Source organism: Miscanthus floridulus, chromosome 2 (genome assembly GCF_019320115.1).
Source record: "Miscanthus floridulus cultivar M001 chromosome 2, ASM1932011v1, whole genome shotgun sequence".
Taxonomy (NCBI): Eukaryota; Viridiplantae; Streptophyta; class Magnoliopsida; order Poales; family Poaceae; genus Miscanthus; species Miscanthus floridulus.
Window position 1 is genome coordinate 25,874,256 of NC_089581.1, and position 21,921 is coordinate 25,896,176.

General features: G+C 47.5%; 1 protein-coding gene and 1 pseudogene across 1 annotated transcript; both read right to left on the reverse strand.

Moving 5' to 3' along the window:
* Positions 1-3,703: 3,703 nt before the first annotated feature.
* LOC136538261 (dof zinc finger protein DOF5.7-like) lies at positions 3,704-5,459 on the reverse strand. Its single transcript, XM_066530244.1, has one exon. The coding sequence runs from the start codon at positions 5,123-5,125 to the stop codon at positions 4,031-4,033; it is 1,095 nt and encodes a 364-aa protein (XP_066386341.1). The 5' UTR covers positions 5,126-5,459; the 3' UTR covers positions 3,704-4,030.
* A 113-nt stretch (positions 5,460-5,572) lies between these two features.
* LOC136536239 (probable LRR receptor-like serine/threonine-protein kinase At3g47570) overlaps positions 5,573-21,921 on the reverse strand; it is a 43,153-nt pseudogene continuing 26,804 nt past the window's right edge.

Consider the following 21,921-nt stretch of genomic DNA (forward strand, 5'->3'; position numbering starts at 1 on the left):
CATTGTTTTGAATGAATAAACGCCGCCTGGCCTGGCCCTGCGTCAATGGCCATTGTTCATCGTGTAACAAATGGTTCAAGAGCGTATATATGCTGCTCCGTTGCCTTTAAGCTTCCCTGTTGAGCTTATGCTCGAGTTCACTTCACGGTATGTATCAAATCGCCGCAGAACAAAAATATTAAATGTTAATCTCTACACCTCTCTGCTCCCATTGTCGATCCAGATGTAGATGGGTTCAGAGGCCTATCATCAATTCATCATCTCGAGGTATGCCTTCACTCCACTAATACCTGGGTCAAGATGTTCATCAAACAGCATAATAGGGTTGTGTTCAATAAAAATATTGCAGGCTTTCTTTATGAAGCCTTCTCCTTTACTTTTTCCATGCCAAATTTAGACATTACCAATTCATTTGGTTGATTGCCCTTGAGACGTACTGAAATCTTACAATTTCTATTTTCAGACTGTACAGAAAGCTTTGCTCAATTGCAACATTATCTTGGAGAAATATGGTTCTGACGGTTGTAACTTTGGACATCATGGTGTGTTTGCGCCAAATATTTCAAAGCAAGTAAGATACCACGTAGATTTTCTTGTTTTCCCTGTTGGGGCCTCATATGCATTTAAATATGCCATATCTTTATTGCATTATCGATGTTCAGTAAATCTGAAAGTCTGAAGGCCTGTATCTTGTCATATCAGCAATAGAGAGTGGGCTGGATATGATGGATGGAACAATAAAACTGGCAATATTGCTACTGACTTTTGTGTAGGTAAGTGGGAAAGAAGTGGTATTTTTTTTGTGTGTGTAGACTATACCTCTGAATCAAAATATCAAATAGGCTATGAAATTTGGTGAGAGGATGTAATCACCCTGCTGCACTGGTTATGTCTGATAGAAGTGTTCGTCGCTTACAGTATGGTGTTCAAATCCATATGCTGCCCCTATTAATATGATGCTTGGTCTCAATGTTCTTATAATGTAAACTGATTTAGTATTGCCAGTGCCACTGCAATCATGCAGCAAGAACCACGTAGCAGAAATCTTAAAATGATGTTGCTATATACTCGCGTCCAGATGATCAATCTTGAACCTGAGAAATAGTGATCTTGAACAATTGTTAATTATATAGTCCATGCTTCCGATTGCTCTGTATTTACTACATCAATGATTTAACTCATGGCTATGTTCTCCAACTGTCACGCTCTTGGCAAGCGAGACGCTATCAGATGGGGTGTGCAGGGAAATTTGGGAGAAGAAGAGCAGTGTCCGAGAGGAAGAACAGGAAGAAGACGATAGAATTGGGGGATGATTCATTCATTCACTTCATAGTCCTCCAACCGCTATTACACCGCTAGTCCTCCAACCGCTATTACACCGCTGGGTTATAACTTATATCACACACACTACCACACCGCTTCATACTTTCAAGCCCAGCTGGTTAGAGGCCCACACACACATCACGCCGGCCCACGCCATACTCCTGCCTAGGCTAGCCACTCATGACAGATGACTATCCACCAACGATCCAGAGCCCAGCAGCGCATTCCAGAAAAACATCAGAACGCGCCAGAAAATCCCCAAACCTCATTCAGTCTCTTTGCTTAAGGCTATCTCCAACGACAACGTCTAAAATACAAGACTTATTCGTTCTTTGAGTAGCGCTACAGGTAAAAGGTTCAATACATATTCAGCATCTTCTCTAATAACAAGACCCAAAAAAGAATCCTTTGATATCTATATTTGGGTTGTGCCTTTCAGGCAACCCCAAATAGGTCTTCCGTATAGATACTCTTTTGGAGATTGATTTTAGGTCTCTTGTTACCCATTTTAAATTTGGATGCCCATATGAATTTCTTGTTGGAGACGGTCTACGAAGTATGATATGCTCAGACGTCCCAATATATATCAGGTTTGCAACTTCTACCGCTGTCAAATTTTTTTAACCCCATGTTCACCTGACTTCAGTATGCTCACTGCATGCTTTTCTGTTCTAGCAAAACCTTGATACACTTTTGTCAACACCATATATATATACACTGGTCAAGTTATTAAGGATCTTTTAGCAATGGTGCATTTATAGCCATGTCAATCCTCGACGACTGCGTTAAATGCTTTGCTTATGATGACTGTCATTTTCGGTCAGATCGTCATGGTTTATAGGATTCTACTTGGACCAAATCACTTTGTAAGCTCCACGTACGCCATCCTTTTCCATATTGGGTAGGACGGTCAGACTGTCGTGGTTATAGGATTCTACTTGGACCAAATCTCTGTGTAAGCTCCACGCCATCCTTTCCCATATTGGGCAGAAGCGAAATAACCTCGCTGATTTTACTGCCTTCAACCTTTTTTCCTAGCTCGCTCTTAACCCTGAGGTTCTGGTGTGGATGCAGATCCTGCACGCATGCAGCAGATCAGAGCGCATCAACGGTCGACGAAGTTAATGGCGGCCTGGCGGGCGGCCCTGTCGATCATCAGTCTCCGGCGATGCGCATATGCTGGATGACGATGAAGATCCCAGCAGGACCAGGAATGGAAGAATCCAACTGCCAAAGACAGGAAAGGAGCCTTCATTCAGGACCATGCATATATGAACGCACGGATCGGATTCCTCTCTCCTTGTTCTCATCGCTTGCTGGCTCGCTCGCTCGCTCATGGAGTAGGAGTATTTATCACCGGGCCGGAGCTGGCGATATAAACTGGGAGGCCAGCCTCGGGCAGGGATGTCAGGCCATTACTGTCTTCCGGGCACCACTTTGCATTGGCAGGTCCGAATGTGCAGCTACTGCTATAGCACAAATTTATTAAGCCCAGGTCTAACGACTTATGCCTTATGCCCTGTTCGCTTGAGCTTATCGGTCAGAATCGATTCTACTTTTTCAGCTATAGAACAATATTTTTCTCTCGTAATAAATTAGTCATACAAATCAACCGCAGCAGCGATAAGTCCTGTCGAACAGGGCGTTCGACGACGGCTAGAGAGAGAGATGCTGCTGCTCCTAGTGTGTACCGTGTACGGCTGTTACTGGATTACGGATCGAGAGTCGACCTATAGGTTTGACGGATGATTGAAGTGCACTTTGCCACGCATTAAGAGACGAGATTTGGCTGATTGCGGCAGCCTATCCTATTCATAGCAGAGAGCTTGGCTAAGCTAAGCCTAGATAGCCTCACTTGCGCTTGCGCTGCCGGTACACACGGGTACAGGTACACGTACGTGGCTGGCTGGGCTGGGCTGGTAGCTCACGATCGACGCTAACAGCGAGCTCTACGTGGGATAGATGGGATTCCCGTGACCCTGAACCCGCCTGCCCTCCTAACACACACCACACCATCATCGGTCACAAGCGCGGCTAGCTAGCTAGATAGCTTCGTTTCATGCCTGACTGCCTGCCATTGGAGCGCTCACTCAGCTGGAGTGCGCGGCTAGCTGGCCGGCCGGACGACGCGCCTACCTACAGCTCACACACCCACAGGAAACAGCGCTTGCTACAGCTGCGTACCATCGCCGGTTGCACCCATGCATCTTTCATTCATTCATGGATAGATCGGATCAGAAAACAACTTATTCATGCTGCTAGCTGCTGCTGCAACGTATGCAACCAAGAAGAATATATACAGTGTTATTTCCAAGCAAAGCAACCACGGCTAATCCAGCAAATTTTTTAGGAGTCTTACGTGGAGCACAATAATGCAAAGTAATCAACATGAGGTAGTATATGCATGACAGCTGATTAAAATGCATGGATAGACAAAGTGAAAAAGAACAAGCTAAGAATGAAGTAAAGAAAAAAGAAAAGAAAAAGACCAGCTACCATGACAACATGCATGGATCTATGGCAGGCCGATCAGAATGTTTTCGACAAATATAATATAATATACCCACTCAATGATTAACAAATACAATATGTAGTTAGAGATGGACAGCTAGTTAACTAATATATATCCCCTTTGCTAGCTCAATTCCTTCGGAATCAGCCCTTCCAAACTGGAGCTTGATCTTCCTGTTGGTGCGGTGCGCCATCGTCAAGGCAGCATCGCGAACGTCGACAAGTCGCCCCACGACGGGATTGCACTCCCGCAGTTGTTGTTCGACGTGGCTTTGTCGTCGTCGCCGCCGCCGCTGCTGACTACGTTGCAGCTGCTGCTGGCCGCGGCCGTGTTAGCAATAGCATGCGCGGTCGGGGAAGGGAGCACGTAGCAGGAGCTGTCCATGAACCACGACGTCGCCGCCGACGGCGGCATGGTGGCCTCCACCATGCCGGGTGGTGGTGGTCCCGCAGCCATCTGCAAGAAGGCGCCGCCTACTACATGCAGTGCTGCTGCTGCTCCTGCCTCCGCGCCGCCGTCGACATGGGCCGCCGCGGCGCCGGTGCTCGTCGTCGGCGTGCCCAGGAACATGGTGGCCAGCCGCTGCTGCTGCAGCTTCCAGTGCAGGTCCTGGTTGATGAAGCTCAGCGACTCGATGGACGACGCGATGCTGCTGCTCATGCTCACCGCCGCGCCACCGTTCACCGCGTGGCAGGCTCCGCCGCCGCCGCCGGAAGAAAGGTCCCCCGACGGCCACTCCCCGAACGGCACGTACTGGCCGACGACGGCGCCGGGAGCGTGGAGCCGCGGCAGGGCCATCATGCCGACGGCGGCGGCCCCCGGCTGCTGCTGGTGGTAGTCGATCGCGGGGGCGCCGCCGGCGGCGGCCGCGCCAAGGAAGCCCAGCCTCGCCGCCTGCTGGTCGGCGGCGGCGGCGTCCGGCGGCAGGTTGAGCGAGAGGCGCGAGGCCGCCGCCGCCGCGGCCACGGCGGCCGCGGAGCGCGAGCGCTTGTTCTTGCGGCACCCCCCGCCGACGGGCACGTTGCGGAGCGCGCCGCCCTTGGTCCAGTACCTGCGGCACGTCTTGCACAAGTGGCGCGGCTGCGACAGGCTGTAGTTGTTGTAGTAGCAGAACTTGGTGTTGGGGGAGTCGCAGCGCGGGCACCGCAGCCCCTGCTCGGGCGGCGGGGGCGGCGGCTGCTGCTGCGTCTGCGTCTGCGTGGTAGGAGGAGGCGGCGCCGTGCCCCCGCAGGCAGGTGCACCGCCGGTGCCGCCCTTGCGTGTCGCGTCGTCCCCCGTCGCCGACGCCATATATACTACGTACCCGGTACCTCACAACAAGCAGAAGCTACGCTACAGGCCGGCGGGCGGCGATGGAGAGAGCTCGATCGCTCTGCTGTCGCCGCAACCTAGCTTGCAGCAGCTCTCGGCGGGCGTCCTAGCTTGCTAGCTAGCTAGGCGATGGTGCGTGACGAGCAGGCGGCTAGGTATCAGGCGATTAGGTGGGAACGCTCGCGTATATAAGGAAGGAAGAAGGATTGGATTGGATGTATGCAATTGCAATTGCAATGCAACGGTGGAGGAGGGTTTCCTGGCTCGGAGGGAAGACGCCGGGGGGTTCCTATTGAATGGCGTCTCATGTGTGTGTGGGCATCCCATCCCATCGCCTCGCCTCGCTTGCATGCATGGGATTAATGAGAGCGTCAAAAGCGACGTCCGCGGATTGGCGCCTGTGAGTGCCATCAAGTAGCTAGCTAGCTAGCGCTGCGAGCTCATGACCACGGACCACCTCCTCAGCTCAGCAGCGAAGCGAAGCTGGCTGGCTGCCTGGCTCGAGCAGCCTATTAGTCCCAGATCTCCATAAGTCGTCCACACTGCAGCCAGGAAGGGCCCCGTGCAGTGCAGTGCAGGCTGCAGACGCGCCAGCAGGCCGCTATCTCCCGTCTGTAACAGTAGGAGTACTCCTAGGGGGAGTAACAGTACAAGGATACAGGCTTCACTTCACAATAACATAGCCTACGTCCTGCACCTAGCTGCCGTACCTAGCTACCAGAGCGCTGGAGGGAGAGATCTCATCAATCAGTGAGCCATCAATGGATGCACTGATGATGAGGCAGGCCGGCGGCCCGGCGCGCGGGATGCAAATCGCGCGGAGACAGGCAGCGTCAGGAGACACACCTCTGACACCGCCTCTGACCGGCGGCAGATCACAACAGTACTGTACGCACGCTTCTACAGATGTTCATGGGTCCAGGACGCCGTTAATTCGGCCCGTGCAGACTGTTCGGTTGGCTGGTTCGTAGGGTTGCTGGTTCGTGAAGAAGTACTACTGGTTAGTTTGTATGAGAGAAAAATACTGTTCCGACTGAAAATTTACGATCGTTTACGACAAGCCACAGGAGGGCCGTTACTACTAGCTCACTGTCGCGCGCGGCTGAGAAGAACGCAGGATGGACTGGAACGAACCCCGGCGCCGCGCCGGCTTTGATGAGTATTTGACCCGCTCTGCCACCGGTAAGTCTGTCGCCCAACGCAACGGACCCGGGCCCGGGGCCTGTGGCGCGCTTCGGTGCCGTCGCTCCTGCTCGGGTGCCCGTGAGTATGTAAGCGACCATCGACGGTTCGACGTGCGCACGGTCCGTGGCAAGGCAATCCCATCGACCTGCGCCGCCGCCGCCGCCGCCGCCCCGCGCTGAGGCCACTTCGGTTGGGCTCGGTTCATCGCCCAGCGTGTGGTGGGGACAGACCTGAGCTGTGGGCTTGTGGCCCAGCGTCAGCCGTGTCCCCCTTTCCGGCCCAACCAAAATGCTCTAATCAAACAACCGCACAGTTTAATTTGTATTCTAAGCCCGTTCTATTACAATTCCTTTGCGCAATCCGGCCCTGCTTCGGCCCAGTCTGCTGGTTTGTCCTGTGAACACGTCATCCGTGGGGCTGCGTCCTGTGAACATCTCAAGCAGCAGTATGCCTAGGCTGTAAACGTCACCGAGGATGGAGACGCCACAGCCTTCCCCGTACTCTGCAAATATTTTGTAAGCCAGTCAGATCGATCATCATGTCGAAGTTGTCCAAGATGAAAAGATAATACTGTAAGAAATAAGCAGCAAAACAAAACACTGCAGTTTCAGTTGATCAGTTACCTGGAGCGACGTAGCCAACGGAGCCTCTTATTCCAGCTACGCTATTTGAATTTTGATAGGCTTTGCACGCACTTTCAGACAAGATTCTGGATATGCCGAAATCTCCAACACGAGCGCTCATGCCTATGGCGAGAAGGATGTTGCTTGGCTTGAGATCGCAGTGGACGATCGGTGGCCGACAATGGTTATAAGATAGTCCAGGGCATCCATGATGTCGACAGCAATGTCTAACCTTTGGGTTAGGCTTAGCGTATTCTTGGGCTCATTAGATTTTGGATGAAGCCAAGAACTTAGGTTACAGTTGGGCATAAACTCGAGTACCAAAGCTTTGTACTCTTGGCCTTGGCGATCGATGCTTGAGCAGCACGTGATGATCCTTATGAGACAACGGTGGCGCACGCTTCGGAGCGCCTCGCATTCGGCCAAGAAACTCCTTGTGGATCCTGACTGTTCAAGGTTGAACACCTTTACGGCGGCTATAGTTCCCCCACCAATGAAAGCGCATTTGTAGACTGTGCCATAGCTGCCTTTTCCAAGCAGATTGGCATCTGAAAATCCCTTTGTTCCGTCTGACAGTTCCTGGTAAGAAACCCTTTCGTATTGTTCTCCGGTTACTGGGGCTAGGGGATGGCTTCTCTTCTCTCTTTGCTTAGAGTTTTTGTAGATCAATTGAATAATTGCAGTTAATAATGCTAAGAACAGGAGCGCACCCGTTGTTGCCAGAGCTATTTTAACATACTTCAACCACCTCTTACTCTTGTTGTTCTTTCTCACAACGGACGTGGGGCATGGATCTAAGCGAAGCTGAGGTATTCCACCACAAAGGTTTTTGTTTCCTGCAATCGATAAGTAAGACAAGTTTCTAAAGAAACCTCCTTTCGGCACTTCACCTTGCAGATCATTGAAGGACAAATCCAGATTAAACAGTGATGTCATATCCTGCAGACAAGTTGTTGTGTGCTAGATACAGCTGCTGCAGGCTGTGAATGTCACCAAGGGCATCAGGGATCACACCAGAAAAAGTGTTCATGGTCAGGTTCAACACGCGGAGACCCTTGATGTCACCTAGAGCCTGAGGTATGCTTCCCTGGAACGAGTTACAGTCCAGTAAGAGTACCTCCAGAACTATGCAATTCCTGATGGTTGTCGGTATCTGGCCAGACAACTGGTTTCCTGACAAGCTCAACGTGTTGAGGTTAGCCAATCTTCCAACGTCGAAAGGAAGTGGTCCGGAGAGGGAGTTGTGTGACAAGTCAAGGAGCAACGAAAGAGACTGCAGCTGGAATATTTCTTCAGGAATCGAACCGTTCAGGTAATTGCTTGAAAGATCAAGACTGATGAGGTCGCCAAGCTTTCCAAGACTCCTTGGGATCGATCCTCCCAGGTTGTTGCTGCTCGCCGATAGCTTAAGGAGCCTGGTGAGATTTCCCACTGATGATGGAACAAGGCCCGACAGGTTATTGTTGTCCAGGTGTAGCTCCGTCAGGTTCTCCAGCTTCCCAATGCTATCTGGAATTACTCCCGAGATGTCAATGATGGAACTTAGGATCACCTAGGTGTAGATTAAGAGGATATGTTCTTAGAAATCTTGGCATAAGCATCAAGTATGATCTACGGTATGAAACATAGAGGGAAAGAGAGAGGGAGAAAGGGGATAGAAGTCGCTGACCATCGGGCTTGGTGGAGGAGGAAGCCATGGCGGTGAAGAGGACGTTGTCGAGTCGGCGGTCGATGGAGAGGGGCGACGTAGTCCAGTGACGGCGGCGTCCCGGCGGTGGCAAAAGCAATGGAGCTTCCCGTCGCTTCCAGCGCCTCCCTCTAGATCGGATTAGAGTTGTAGGTAGGGTTTGTGACAGCGGTGAACCTTATAACTTGAGCCCCGGCACCCCACCTCCTTGAAGGACCGGAAACGGCGACCAAAGGGGGGGGGGTGAATGGGAGCCTCAAATTTCTTTCAAAACTTTAAGCCGCTGTCCCAAAATCACGACCCAAGAGCAAAAGCACTAGAGAACGGTATGATCACAAGTCAACGGGTGACTGGGTACCTTTGGCGATGATCAAGAAGTACAGCGGATCAACCGAGAACAGACGAAAACAAGTGCTCGAAAGAATGAGAGAAAACAGCTCGGACTGTTTGCCATAGGGAGTTCGGACTGTCCGGTGGTTAGGTCCCGAACTGTCCGGGGTTGAGGACCGGACTGTCCGGCGTTCAACTCCCGAAAACTGGACGATGAGAAACAGTTCTGACCTGTGCAGAAAGAAGAACGGCGGACTGTCCGCGGTTGAATCCCGGACTGTCCGCAAGTCAAACACCAAAAAACGAACTTGCTGAAATAGTTCTAGACACGCTTCAGCAGCAGCCCCGGACTGTCCGCGGGTAGGCCCGGACTGTCCGGTGTTCAGAGCAGCAAAACACGACCAAAAGAAGACCTTCTGCTCGTGACATGAACAGTAACAATAGATTGTCCGTGGGTCAGAGGCGCACTGTCTGCGAGTCGCGAAGTCAGCAGCACGAACAGAGTCGCCCGAAAAACACACAGAGCAAGGAAAATCCCGATTTGCGACCAAATAAAAACCAATTGGCACCAAATTTTAACCACATGGTCACAAGGCAATAGGTGAGCTACCTCTAGGAGATCATCGCCCAATTTGAAGCCAATCAACGGGAAATTGGATGATCACGAAAAACACCGGTTTTCCAACCCTAGACCTTGATCGGCCCCGATCTATGAACTCGTGAGGAATTAGATGAAATCCCTCGGTGGAAAGGCTCAACTCACGTCCTAGTTCATCTCAATGCAAACGGAATGAATCAAAACGGTCTCAAAACAACGAATCGAGCCACACAATAGAAGGGGGAAAGGAAGAACGCGAAGAACACAAATGCGATTCATAAGAACAACTCACAAATCGAATCCCGGAGGACACGAGGAGGTTAGGGCCTCCATTCCCGCAGCAATCTTTGGTTCTTACACAAATTCTTCAATTTGTGGACCTCTCACAAGAAAACCTAAGGGGAGGGAAAAACTAGAGAAGGATGAAGCAAAATAAAAGAGGTAAGGGAGATGGGAGCTTTCTCATCCTATTTAACAGGGCTATTACACAATCCCAGTTTTTCCTTTAGATATTTTTGAGTCGAACCACTTAACCCGAGGGCACTATGGTCCAACCTGAGGTAACCTTCATCTGACGGCCACCGCGCCCTTCATGAGATAGCTTCGCCTCGACGCAAACTTCTTGATGCCGCCACGTGTCGTCCGTTCCTCCTCAGAACCTCCGTCCGGGTTTTGAGCCCCAAACCCATGAAACTTGCCACATATGGTTTTGAATCCCAAACCACCAAACCGCCCGCGAGTACCATACTCCATACGCGTCCCCCGCCACTCGACACGTGCCACTGCCGTCTTCGACCGGCCGACCGCCAAGTCCTCCTGAGCCCCGCTCGACTCGCACGTTCATCATCTTGACTCTGTCAACATGGTCACTCCCATGTACACTAGCGCTTGTCGATGTCCCACATGTCAGCCACCACGACTAGCCACCCGGTCTCCTGGTCCCTCAATCCAAGCCTCACGTCTGTCCTTCACCACTCCCAGTCCATCGGCATGCCACGTCCCTACTTGACCTTCACCTCACCGTCGACCACCGCCTTCGAGCACCACACCTGCATACCACAATCCAAGAGACATATTGCACAACCCAACTCATGCCATGGTTAGTTCACAAACTCAACCCAAGACGCAAATCACGTTGACAATCACTCATCACAAATCCAAACCACAAGGGCATATATCAACCTTGTGTTCGCAATCTCCCCCTTGATGAGTGCATTGTCAACACCAACAAATGACAGCAGCGAGAAAGCACAAAAGAAGAAGAAGAGAAAACAAAGAGCTCACCCAAATGACCAAAAACCAAAGAAAAGACAAAACCAGATCATTTGAAATGAACAAAACTTAGTCCCCAAAGACATGGGCAATGGCTCGACCGAACCAAGTAAATCATAGCTAGCCCCCAAGAAGAGGCAATGGGCTCAACACCACCAGCAAAGCTCAAAACACCAAAAAACTGCTAGACCCTCTAGAAGAGGCAAAGACAACACATCTAGCAAAAGCAACTCAAGGTGCAACTCCCCCTGAAATTATGCAACCTCACAGATGAATGCATGCACTCAACAAGATTAGTGTATAAACTCTCCCCTTGAATGTGTGATCTATCTCTCCCCCTTGTTGACACATGCACACATCAAGCACTGAAAAATTGTCACTCCCCCTCAAAATATGCTATGAATGCAAAGGGATGCAGAAATGCAAAAGCTTCAGGAGTATAGCAATTAGATTGAAAAGATGCTCTAACTGGTGTTGTTATGTGTGTATAGCAACAAATACAAGTGCTAGCAAATGCTCAAACTGATCAAGTGAGACAAAATATAACACTTAAGCAAATTTGATCAAGTTTAAGCAACTCAAGAAGGGGTTCACCACTGAAAGTAGCACATAGTAGGTATAAGCAGGAAATCAACCTAGTGCTAACAAGTGTATACAAGGTGAACTACCCCAAGCAGCGGTCAGACATCATGTCAAAGACGAACCTAAGACTTGTATTTTCATCAAATTTTAAATTTTATCAGAGTTTGTAGCTTAACACAAGACTTAGTCAAAACATGTGTGTGCGAGAGGTTATCTGTATTGTCAGGCCTAACTTAGCAACCATGCCAAGCCTATGTCATAGACAATCAGAAGCTTAAGACAATGGTTTTGGCATTCACTACATGGCTCAAGTTCATCCAAACATGCAATTGGAAGCCGTCTAGATACCTTGACGTAGGATAGTACAGACCCATCTCGATCTTTTCTCATCACTTAGCTTGTTTTTCAAATTTTAGCCCAAAAATCTCCAAGTTGTCCAAGCAAGTGAGTAACTCAATGCATGAGACATAGCAACCTAGCATATAAGTGATAGCATTAGGGATCTCAATAGGTCCTACACATGCTAGTGCCAATCCCAACGGTGAACAAATTTCGAGTTTCAACAATTTTTAACCAAGTTCATAGATTGCAAAACAAGCTTAGCTCATAACATGCATCAGAAGATCAATAAGAGCCTAAGACATTAGCATCATCATGTACATATAGAACATCTCAAATAGACCATAATTTCAATCTAACAGCTATAATCATGAAGCTCAATATGCTCTAATATACATGATGAAATTCAATGCAATATGATACAAAAAACTAGAAAACAAAAGCTAAGCTACAAAGAAAACAAAACTACTATACAACACAAATGTTCCCCTCCTCTAAAAAGGGAAACAAACCCCAAGCTCCCCTCACAAACGTGCAAACTAGGCTTGGTCAAGGGGTTTGGTGAAGATATTTGCGAGCTGGTTTTGGGTGTCAATATGGCGTAGGTCAATATCCCCTTCTCATAGTGGTCTCGCAAGAAGTGGAAGCGGACCTCTATATGTTTGGTTTTTGAGTGGAGGACTGGGTTTTTGGCTACGCTTATGCCACTGGTGCTATCACAAAGCAAAGACACTCGCCTAAACTCTAACCCAAATTCTCTCAAAGTATCTATCATCCAAAGTAGCTGGGAACAACAAGCAGCAGCGGCAACATACTCAGCTTCTATGGTGGATTAGGCGATGCTAGACTGCTTGCAAGAAGACCAAGACACAAGAGAAGATCCAAGAAACTAACAAGTCCCCGAAGTGGACATCCTCTCAACACGACACCCAGCATAATTCGCATCGGAATACCCACAAAGAGAAAGAGAGGAGGAGGCCAAAAACCAAAGACTGAACTCAGGTGTGAAATAAAGGTACCTGAGGATCCACTTGATGGATTGACGATGAGACGTGCGTGGAGAAGACTGAAAGCACGCACACAAATAGACCGTGAACTGGATGTCCGGTCTCATTGCTGTCAGGTATAGCAATGACCCAATCATGCTGCGGTACTCCTTCTGGTCCACGGCTTCTCCTTCCTCATCAGCATCCAGGGCCATCATGGTCGACATGGGTGTTGAAAGAGGCTTGGCCTCACCCATATCAAACTTCTTCAGCAAGTCCTCGATGTACTTACCTTGGTGCATGAACGTTCCTTCTCGAGTTTGCTTAATTTATAACCCAAGGAAGAAAGTCAATTCTCCCATCATGCTCATCTCAAATTCCCTGCTCATCGTATCTGAAAACTTTGCAACAATAGCATGAGAAGAGCCACCGAAGATTATATCATCAGTGTATATCTGAACCAAAAGAGTGTTAGTGCCTTGCTTGAGGAGAAACAAAGTTTTATCAACAAAGCCCATTTTTAAATCCTTATCAAGCAAGAAAGCTTTCAAATGCTCATACCAGGCTCTCGGGACTTGTTTTGACCCATACAAGGCTTTGTGGAGTTTAAAAACATGGTTAGGAAACTTAGGATTTTCAAAGCCAGGGGTTGCCTCACATAAAACTCTTCCTCTATGTACCCGTTCAAGAAGGCACTCTTCACATCTATCTGATATAGCTTGAACCCTTTCGAAGCTACAAATACTAAAAGGATCCTAATTGCTTCCAAGCGAGCAACTGGAGCAAAGGTTTCCTTGTAGTCTATCCCCTCTTTCTGGCAAAAGCCCTGGACTACCAATCTAGCCTTGTTCCTCGCTACCACCCTATCCTCACTCTATTTGTTCTTGAAAACCCACTTTGTACCTATGGGGTGGCAATCTGGTGTAGGTGGAACTAAAACCCACACTTGATTTCGCTCAAAGTTCTCTAACTCCTCGTGCATAACATTGACCCAATCAGAATTAGATAGTGTGTGTCCAACATCTCGAGGCTCAAAGGAAGCAACGAAAGTAGAGTGAGCGAAGTGTGAGATGTGATATGACCTGGACAGTGTGACTCGCTTGTTGATATTGCCGATCATGGTCTGAGGTGGGTGGCGATGCTGAATGTGCCGAGATGCTCCCCTTGAAGAAGTCGCCTCCCCCTCAACAACAACTGGGGCCTCCTTAGGTGTAGCCGGCATAGGCTGAGGAGGCTGCTCGCATGGACCCCAAGTAGTGGAAGAAGAAGGATCGGGGCTATGAGCTGAAGTAGATGCTGCAGGCTCGAGAGGGGCAGCCAGTGGAGTCAACTCAGGATCACCCCAATCGGCATCTTCCTGCTCCTCCTCCACAAAGATGCTCTACCTATCTCTAGATGAGCTGCACATTCAAAGACAGGAATAGAACGGGGCATGGTTTTGTTGAATGTGACCTCATAGGTCTCCACAACTCGGTTAGTTTTAAGGTTAAGAACACGATATGCATGAGAGTGAGAAGCATGACCAAGAAAAATACCATCAAAAGATCTAGACTCGAACTTGTCCAAATTACCTTGTTTTAGGATGAAACATTTGCATCCAAACACCTTGAAGTGACTTACCTTGGGTGGTCATCCGAATCGCAACTCATAAGAAGTCTTCTTCATGAAAGCTCGAAAGAAAATGCAATTGGAAACATGGTACGCGGTGTTGATCGCTTTGGCCCAATATCTCCTAGGAGTCTTGTACTCATTGAGCATCGTCCTAGCCATCTCAACAAGGGTCCGATTCTTGCGCTCAACAACACCATTTTGCTAGGGGCATAAGGAGAGGAAAACTAATGCTCGAGGCCCAAAGAAGCACAAAAAGGTTTCAAAATAAGTATTCTTGAATTCTCTGCCATTGTCACAACGAATTGCTTTCATGGCATTCTTAGGGAACTCATTTTGCAACCAAAGAATCAAATCCTGAGCATGTGAAAAAGCCTCATCCTTACTCTCCATGAAAACACCCAAAAGTAGCAAGAAAAATCATCCACGATCACTAGAATGTACCACTTCCCACCATCTAACTGAACTCGAGTTGGACCAACTGTGTCCATGTGAAGTAGCTCGCCAGGTTCCTTGGTCATGACTTGGTTCATAGGTGGGTGAGAAGCGGCAACCATCTTCCCGTGACGATAAGGGTGGCAAACCAAATCCTTCTCAAATTTCAACTTGGGTAATCCTCAGATTAGATCAAGTGAGCTCAACCTAGCTAGTAAGTCAAAGCTCAAGTGACCCAGTCTCCTATGCCACTTCCACAGCTCAGAGGAGGATCTAGCCACCAAACATCAAGAAGAGCCAAAGGAGTGAGAAAAATCAGCTCGAAAGACATGACCAAAAGGGACAATGTGGCAAACAAGATTTCCCTAAGTATCAAGAACTTGAGACAAGCCAGTCTTAAAGTGCACTTCAAAGCCATCCTGAAGGAGTTGTGAAACAGAAAGCAAATTGAAATGCAAATTCGAAATCAAAGCAACCTCCTTCAAGACAAAACTCTCATTGACCCAAATGGTCCCACGAGAAAGCACCTTACCTTTGCTGTTGTCCCCGAAGGTGATGTAATCCTTACATTGCATGGGGTCAAGGCTGGAGAACCATTTTAAACTTCTAGTCATGTGGCGCGAACAACCAGAATCAATTAGCCACGTGTTCTCCAGGCCTTCGTCCTGCATCAATGGAAAGACATGGGATGAGCAAATGGCGCAACACTAGGGTTAGTAAACTAAGAAGGATACTAGTGTTGGCTCATTTGCCCTGGAAAAATGTTAGGAAAAACACCAATCATACCATGTCCCATTTGAGGAAAGCGATCACTACATGGGAAAAAACATGGTCCGCTAGAGCTATAGGACCGAAAGCCACTACCACGAGGTGCAAAGTCATATTGATCATGACCTGAACCACATAGGACATGACCACCACATGGTCTCGCAACCTAAGGCCTAGCACCATGAGGCATTGCACCTCTAGGCCTAGCACCGCGCCTCTGAACGGGCGGCACATGTATGCCATGGGGCGAGTGGTACATGTTTTGGTTGTTCAACTCATACTCTCACCGCTCATCTCTCTTCCTCCTAAAGCAAAACTCAGCAAGATGACCATCCCTATGGCAGTAGTCATAGTGATACCTCACCTCTCTCTTGGGTGGTTGTTGGCTCACTCTCTTGTGGGTATGGTTTAGTCTTGGTGGCTTTTTGGCTTTAGGAAGGGGATCCTCAGAGATGTTTGGTAGAGTATCAAGTGGGTTCTTAAGATGGTTAGGTTTTGGAACCCAAACTTGTTTCTAGGGTGGAGCTTTTAGAGGTTCTTCAAACACTCCATCTTTGGTGGTAGGCAAAGTACGCTCAGGTGGAGTGATCTTGATCAATTTGGGAGTAGTGGTAGAGTTCTCACTTGGTTTCAATCCACTGTACTCTCCAACCTTGCCATAGAGATTTTCACCCTTCCCACCTACAACAAAGCCTACACCTAATGCACCAGTTCCCTGTTTGAACTAACTCACCATCATGCCCAACTGTGGCTCACTATAGGACACCCAGCTCAAGATGGACCAGAGGTTTGTGTTGTCTTTCTCGGTTCTCATCTTGTTGTGCCTGTAGGACTCAAGCTCTAGCTCCAAACCCTCATAGCGCGCACACCTAGCAACATGCTATCTAAACTGGCCTTCTCAAGCAAAGAGATCCTAGCAACTATAGCACCTAGTTTTAAGAACAAAACTAGATACACACCATATATGAGCCTAGGAAGTCAAATCTCATATATAGCTACAAATAAGGGTAATATCGAAAGACAATGCTCAATATATAACGTACTTAGTATAAAGGATATAACCTTAGATAGCAAACAGCAAAAAGACAACTCTGATCTTCGGGTGCAGACTTCAATTCCACTAGGACAACTAACTAGTTGATCACAAGCCTAATTCCTCCAAACTCTAGCAATCTGATACCCATCTAGGATTTTTATCCAAATAGTTGAAAAATAAAGCAAGCGTAAGTACATGTCGTACTCAACAAATATAACATGGGGTTCATGAGGCTCAAAAGGTTGACACTGGTTTAACTGTGATTAGCTTTTAATTGTCACAATTTTAGCATAGGAGTAGCAATAAGTTTATCACAAGCCCATGTAAACACATGATCAGGTAAACATGATTAATGAATAGCATAAATAATTAACCATTAATGAGCATCTTTATCATCAATATCATCAGTGTTTATCATCTATTCCATAAGGGTTCCAAGGCCGCTCATGATCATGAGCACGGCTGATAAACTAGTTTACACTCTGCAGAGGTTGTACACTTTCACTGGGAGTCGTGATTTACCCTTTCACCTGAGGTAGCTAATCTCTTGACCCACTTCCAAGGAAGGTCAGTAGGGTTCACTATAAAGCCTTTCAAAGGTTCGTCTAACAAGTTAGGGCCATTAGATTCACTCAGCAAACAGATGTAGAGCCCCCCTTCCTGATGGCACAATGACGCGTAGCCTATACACAAGGGGACATAGGCCGCACTACACCTGATTCAGCAAGCCATTCTTACGCCAATAAAGGTAACATCTAACAAGCTAGAAAAGGTCATCATACTAAGCTAAAGCCAAAGCCATATAGCCCTCATAGTTGTACTGTAAGTCTTGGAGGATCACTTATAGATAAGTCCTTAGGGAGAGGAATCTAGAGCACCATAAAAATAGCCCAATGCTCTAACCCCCTTGTTCCATGTTGCTAAAAAGCATCTTTTAGTGTTTATTGTATATACCATTAGTCAAGTTAGAAGATCATGGATGTAGTTGAGCACTAGCATCATACTACCCAATGCAATACCCCATAGATATCAAGGCACAAGGTACAAAGTACTAGGAAATCCTTAGTGGTAGTCAAGGTAGACACATGCAGTATGAATTAGATAATTAAAGGTGTATAGGACAACAAGGAAGATCTTATGCTATACTTGCCTTAAACTCAGATCCATCTTCTAGTCCAAACCTTCAAAGGAACTCCTTGATCAACACGTAAAGCTCACCGACTGGACATGATCATAAAGCATCACACAAGCATCCATGCAATCATACACGAAGCAGACAATAGATCTAAATTAGAATAGTACACCAAACATATAGAACAGAAAGTAAAAAGGTTTTAAAGATGTTCTACACGCTGCTATGAACATACAAACGTGAAAAGCACGCTAATCAGAGCTAAAACAGAAAAGTTATGAATTAATTAAGATTTTCTTTAATAAAATAATAGATTAAATCTAACCTCACATTTCAAAAGTTGAAAACATGTTTAATAGTAAGATAAACATGTAGATTACACAATTATGAATCTAACACAACTTGAACGGATCAAATCAAAGTTAAAACGAAGAAGATATTGCCTAATGAAGATAGTGGCAATTTTGTAAATAGATGGAACTTGATTTTTGAATTTAAAAATAAATAAAATCTGATTTTAAACCGGCCAAGGACTATGGATACTATTTTGAAGAAAGACATGGTGAAAATAGAAGAAAGAGGGACCTCTTTTTAAATACTGTTGAACACAGTTGGACCGCGGGTTGATTTCAATGAAGGGAAGGGGCTCTTTTGCAAAAGAGGATAGGTGAAGGGGTATCTTCTAATCTGGGCTGTTGGATAAAAAATGGATGGCTACTAAGGGTTGGGATGATTTCTCTAGCCAGCGCAGTGACTCCGGCGCGGTGGTGGCCATGGATGGCGACGAAGAGCTCGCTGACGCAACTCGAATTCGGCCTTGGAGGCCATGGTTTGGCTTGGGAAAGGTACGAGAAGGAAGAGGAAAACGGTGAACTCAACTCGATGAATTACAGTGGCTAAGCGTGGGCAGAGGTGGCTAGCGGCGAGTAATGGCGGCGATGGAGCAATGGTGACGCTGGGTAAGGCAACACAGAGCGAGACAGAGAGAGATATGGGGCTTGGCATGCTCATGAACACGACATGAAGCTCAGGGAGGCACTTACAGGCATGGAGGAGTAGCTAATCATCACAGTGGAATAGAGCTTCTTCATGGTGAGATCCCAATGGCGGTGCTAGGGCATAGGGTGGCATAGTGGCTCAAATTAGGGTTAGGCGAGGGCGGGCGATGCAGGGGCGTGATATTTATGGATGGGAGAATGCGTGGGAGGCAAGGCAGTGACGCTGGGTGAAGGTGAACTCACCGGCGGCAGTGTTCGTCTCGAGCACGAGCTGGAGGAGGGAGATGGCTAACAATCGGGCATGGGTGGCAGCGAGTGAGAGAGCGAGGCTAGGCTATCAGTGAGCCAAGCAAAGGAGGAGGGGGGCAGATCCGTGCGGCTTTCAACGAGGTCGGCCCAAGAAGGAGGATGGAAGAAGGTGAGCGGGCCATGCGGGAAAGGAGAGAGGAGTAGGCCAGGCTGGGCCAAAAGAGAGAGGAGGGAGATAGAGAGAGCAGCTTTTTCATTTTCCTTTTTGTTTTCTCATTTCAAAACCAATTTCAAATATAAACCAAATTGAATTTGAATATGGTTTACAATACACTTTTCAATTCAAATAAAAATGAGCAATTTTGGTAAGTTTCCAAAGATAAATTTTACAACTTTTTAAATTCTTTTATTTTTAAATTTTCTTTTCTTTTATTTCAAAGCCATTTTCAAAAGGATTTTGAATTCATTTTGAAGTTTGGATTCAACCACTCATTGAAATAAATCAAATGCACCGGCATGTATGCACATCCATGTTGCTACTCCTTATGATGAATTTTAATTTAATGAAAAATATTCTTTTTCCTATATTTCATGTGCACAAAATTTTGAAATTAAATCGATTTAACTACATTTCCAAAGCAGCAAATTTTAGGGTGTTATAATTCTATCCCCCTTAAGATGAATCTCGTCCTCGAGATTCAGAAGATGGTAATCGAAGAGATATGGATACTCTAACTTTGAATTCTTCTTCACTTCCTCGAGTAGTCCAATCCTAGAACTTGTGGGTTATGGGCCACCATGCTTCCGCTGCGTCACTTTGATAACCTTACTCAAAGTAACTTGCTTAACTAATTCCAAGATTTTAACGGTTACTCCGCATGATTCTTTTGTAACTTCAATCACTAGGCCACCTTTTCTTTTTAGTCCATACTATTAAATCTCTTTCTTCATATGTTCACCTTTCAACAGAGCCTTCTTACTTTCTTGGTCCAAAGTAGGTTCTATCACCAACTTTAAAACATTAATAACTATATATGCTTAAGTTAAGTTGCTGAGATCTAAGCACGATTTCTCCAAAATCGCCGAGCACGATTTCTCCAAATCGTTGAGCACGATTTCTCCAAAATCGCCGAGCACGATTCCTCCAAATCGCCGAGCACGATTCCTCCAAATCGCCGAGCACGATTTCTCCAAAATCGCCGAGCATGGCCACGGAGTTGGATGATACACTTCTTTTTAGCGGTGGGTGGCTGATGGAGCTGACCTCGGAAGTGGTTTCGAGATTGGATCTGCAGTTGCGGATGCGTGGGTGGTCGGTGCAGAGCCGATCTGCACCGGCTCGAGAAGCTCTCCAACTTCATCGGCGTTGATGACCCACGTGATGGATCTGACCATGAAGATCTGGCCAGGCTGTGGGAGGGACGAAGAGCCTACGGAAAAAACCATCTTGTTTGACAAGGAAATAGCACGCAATCCCCTACCTGGCGCGCCAACTGTCGACGGAATATCATCGGCAGTCCACCGAGGGGCACCCCGCGATGGTAGATTGATCGGCAGAGGAGCGTATAATCGAGAACAAGAAGGCAACAGAGACACACGAGTTATATAGGTTCAGGCCATCGGTACGACGTAATACCTTACTCCTGTGTTCTGTTGGTTTGCACTAGCTATCGTATGATTTACCGTGAATTCGTAGGGGGTCCCTGCCCACCTTATATAGTCTGGGGGGCAAGGTTACAAGTCGGTTAGATCTGAGAGATAACCGGAAAGTAATAACATATTATAAGAAACATGGGATCGTATATATCCTATCAGATCTCATAACATCTTTAGGATATCCTCTCCGTGCCTTGCGAGGGTCGCCGAGCAGAATCGTGCCCCGCAAGGCTCCTTCTTGCGGGCTGGACCATGTTTGGAGGTATATATCGGTACGTGAAAAAACCATCTTGTTTGACAAGGAAACAGCACGCAATCCCCTACCTGGTTCTCCAAAATCGCCGAGCACGATTTCTCCAAAATCGCCGAGCATGATTTCTCCAAATCGCCGAGCACGATTTCTCCAAAATCGCCGAGCACGATTTCTCCAAAATCACCGAGCACGATTTCTCCAAAACCGCCGAGCACGATTTCTCCGAATCGCCGAGCACGATTTCTCCAAATCGCCGAGCACGATTTCTCCGAATCGCCGAGCACGATTTCTCCAAATCGCCGAGCACGATTTCTCTGAAATCGCCGAGCACAATTTCTCTAAAATCGCCAAGCACGATTCCTCCAAATCACCGAACACGATTTTTCCAAAAATCGCCTACTATGCTTCCTACGGGACGCGTAGGTTTTCCTACAAAAACAACGACGGTGTTGCACTTTCAATCTTCGCAACATAGCCCGCCGTTCGTCAAACAGCACACCTATTTTCCTTCTGTTTTCTATGGAAACAACCCAGTCCCCGACTACAGCCTACACGTGCTTGGGGGCTCCCCCCTCTGCGTTACGGTTGGTCGGCTACGGTTTCGTGGCCATGCCTGTTCGTCCTACGCGTGTCAGCGCCTCCACGCTCGACATTATGGACTATGGGTCAGTCAAGGCCTAGATTTCAGTTATGAACTAACCGCTCGGACGCCGCTTTAGTCATTTCTCTCGCCATGTTATTCACGTTGGCTGCTGGGCAGAACATTTTTTCACAATAGTAACTCTGGAGGGTAACAAGGCTCTAACACCCCACCATGTTGGCCGGCAGGACACGGTCTTATGACAACGCCTATTTCTCCAACATACGCATGGGCTCCGCGTTATGCATTACGAATCATGACCTAACTAAGGCATTTAGTTCAGTGCAAACTAAAAGATCCAACAAAGCTTATATTGGGAAAAAGTGCATCGGGTTGATAATACACAGATCCTTCTTAGCCAGATAAATCATGTATTACAGGCGGTAATATCCGAGCAG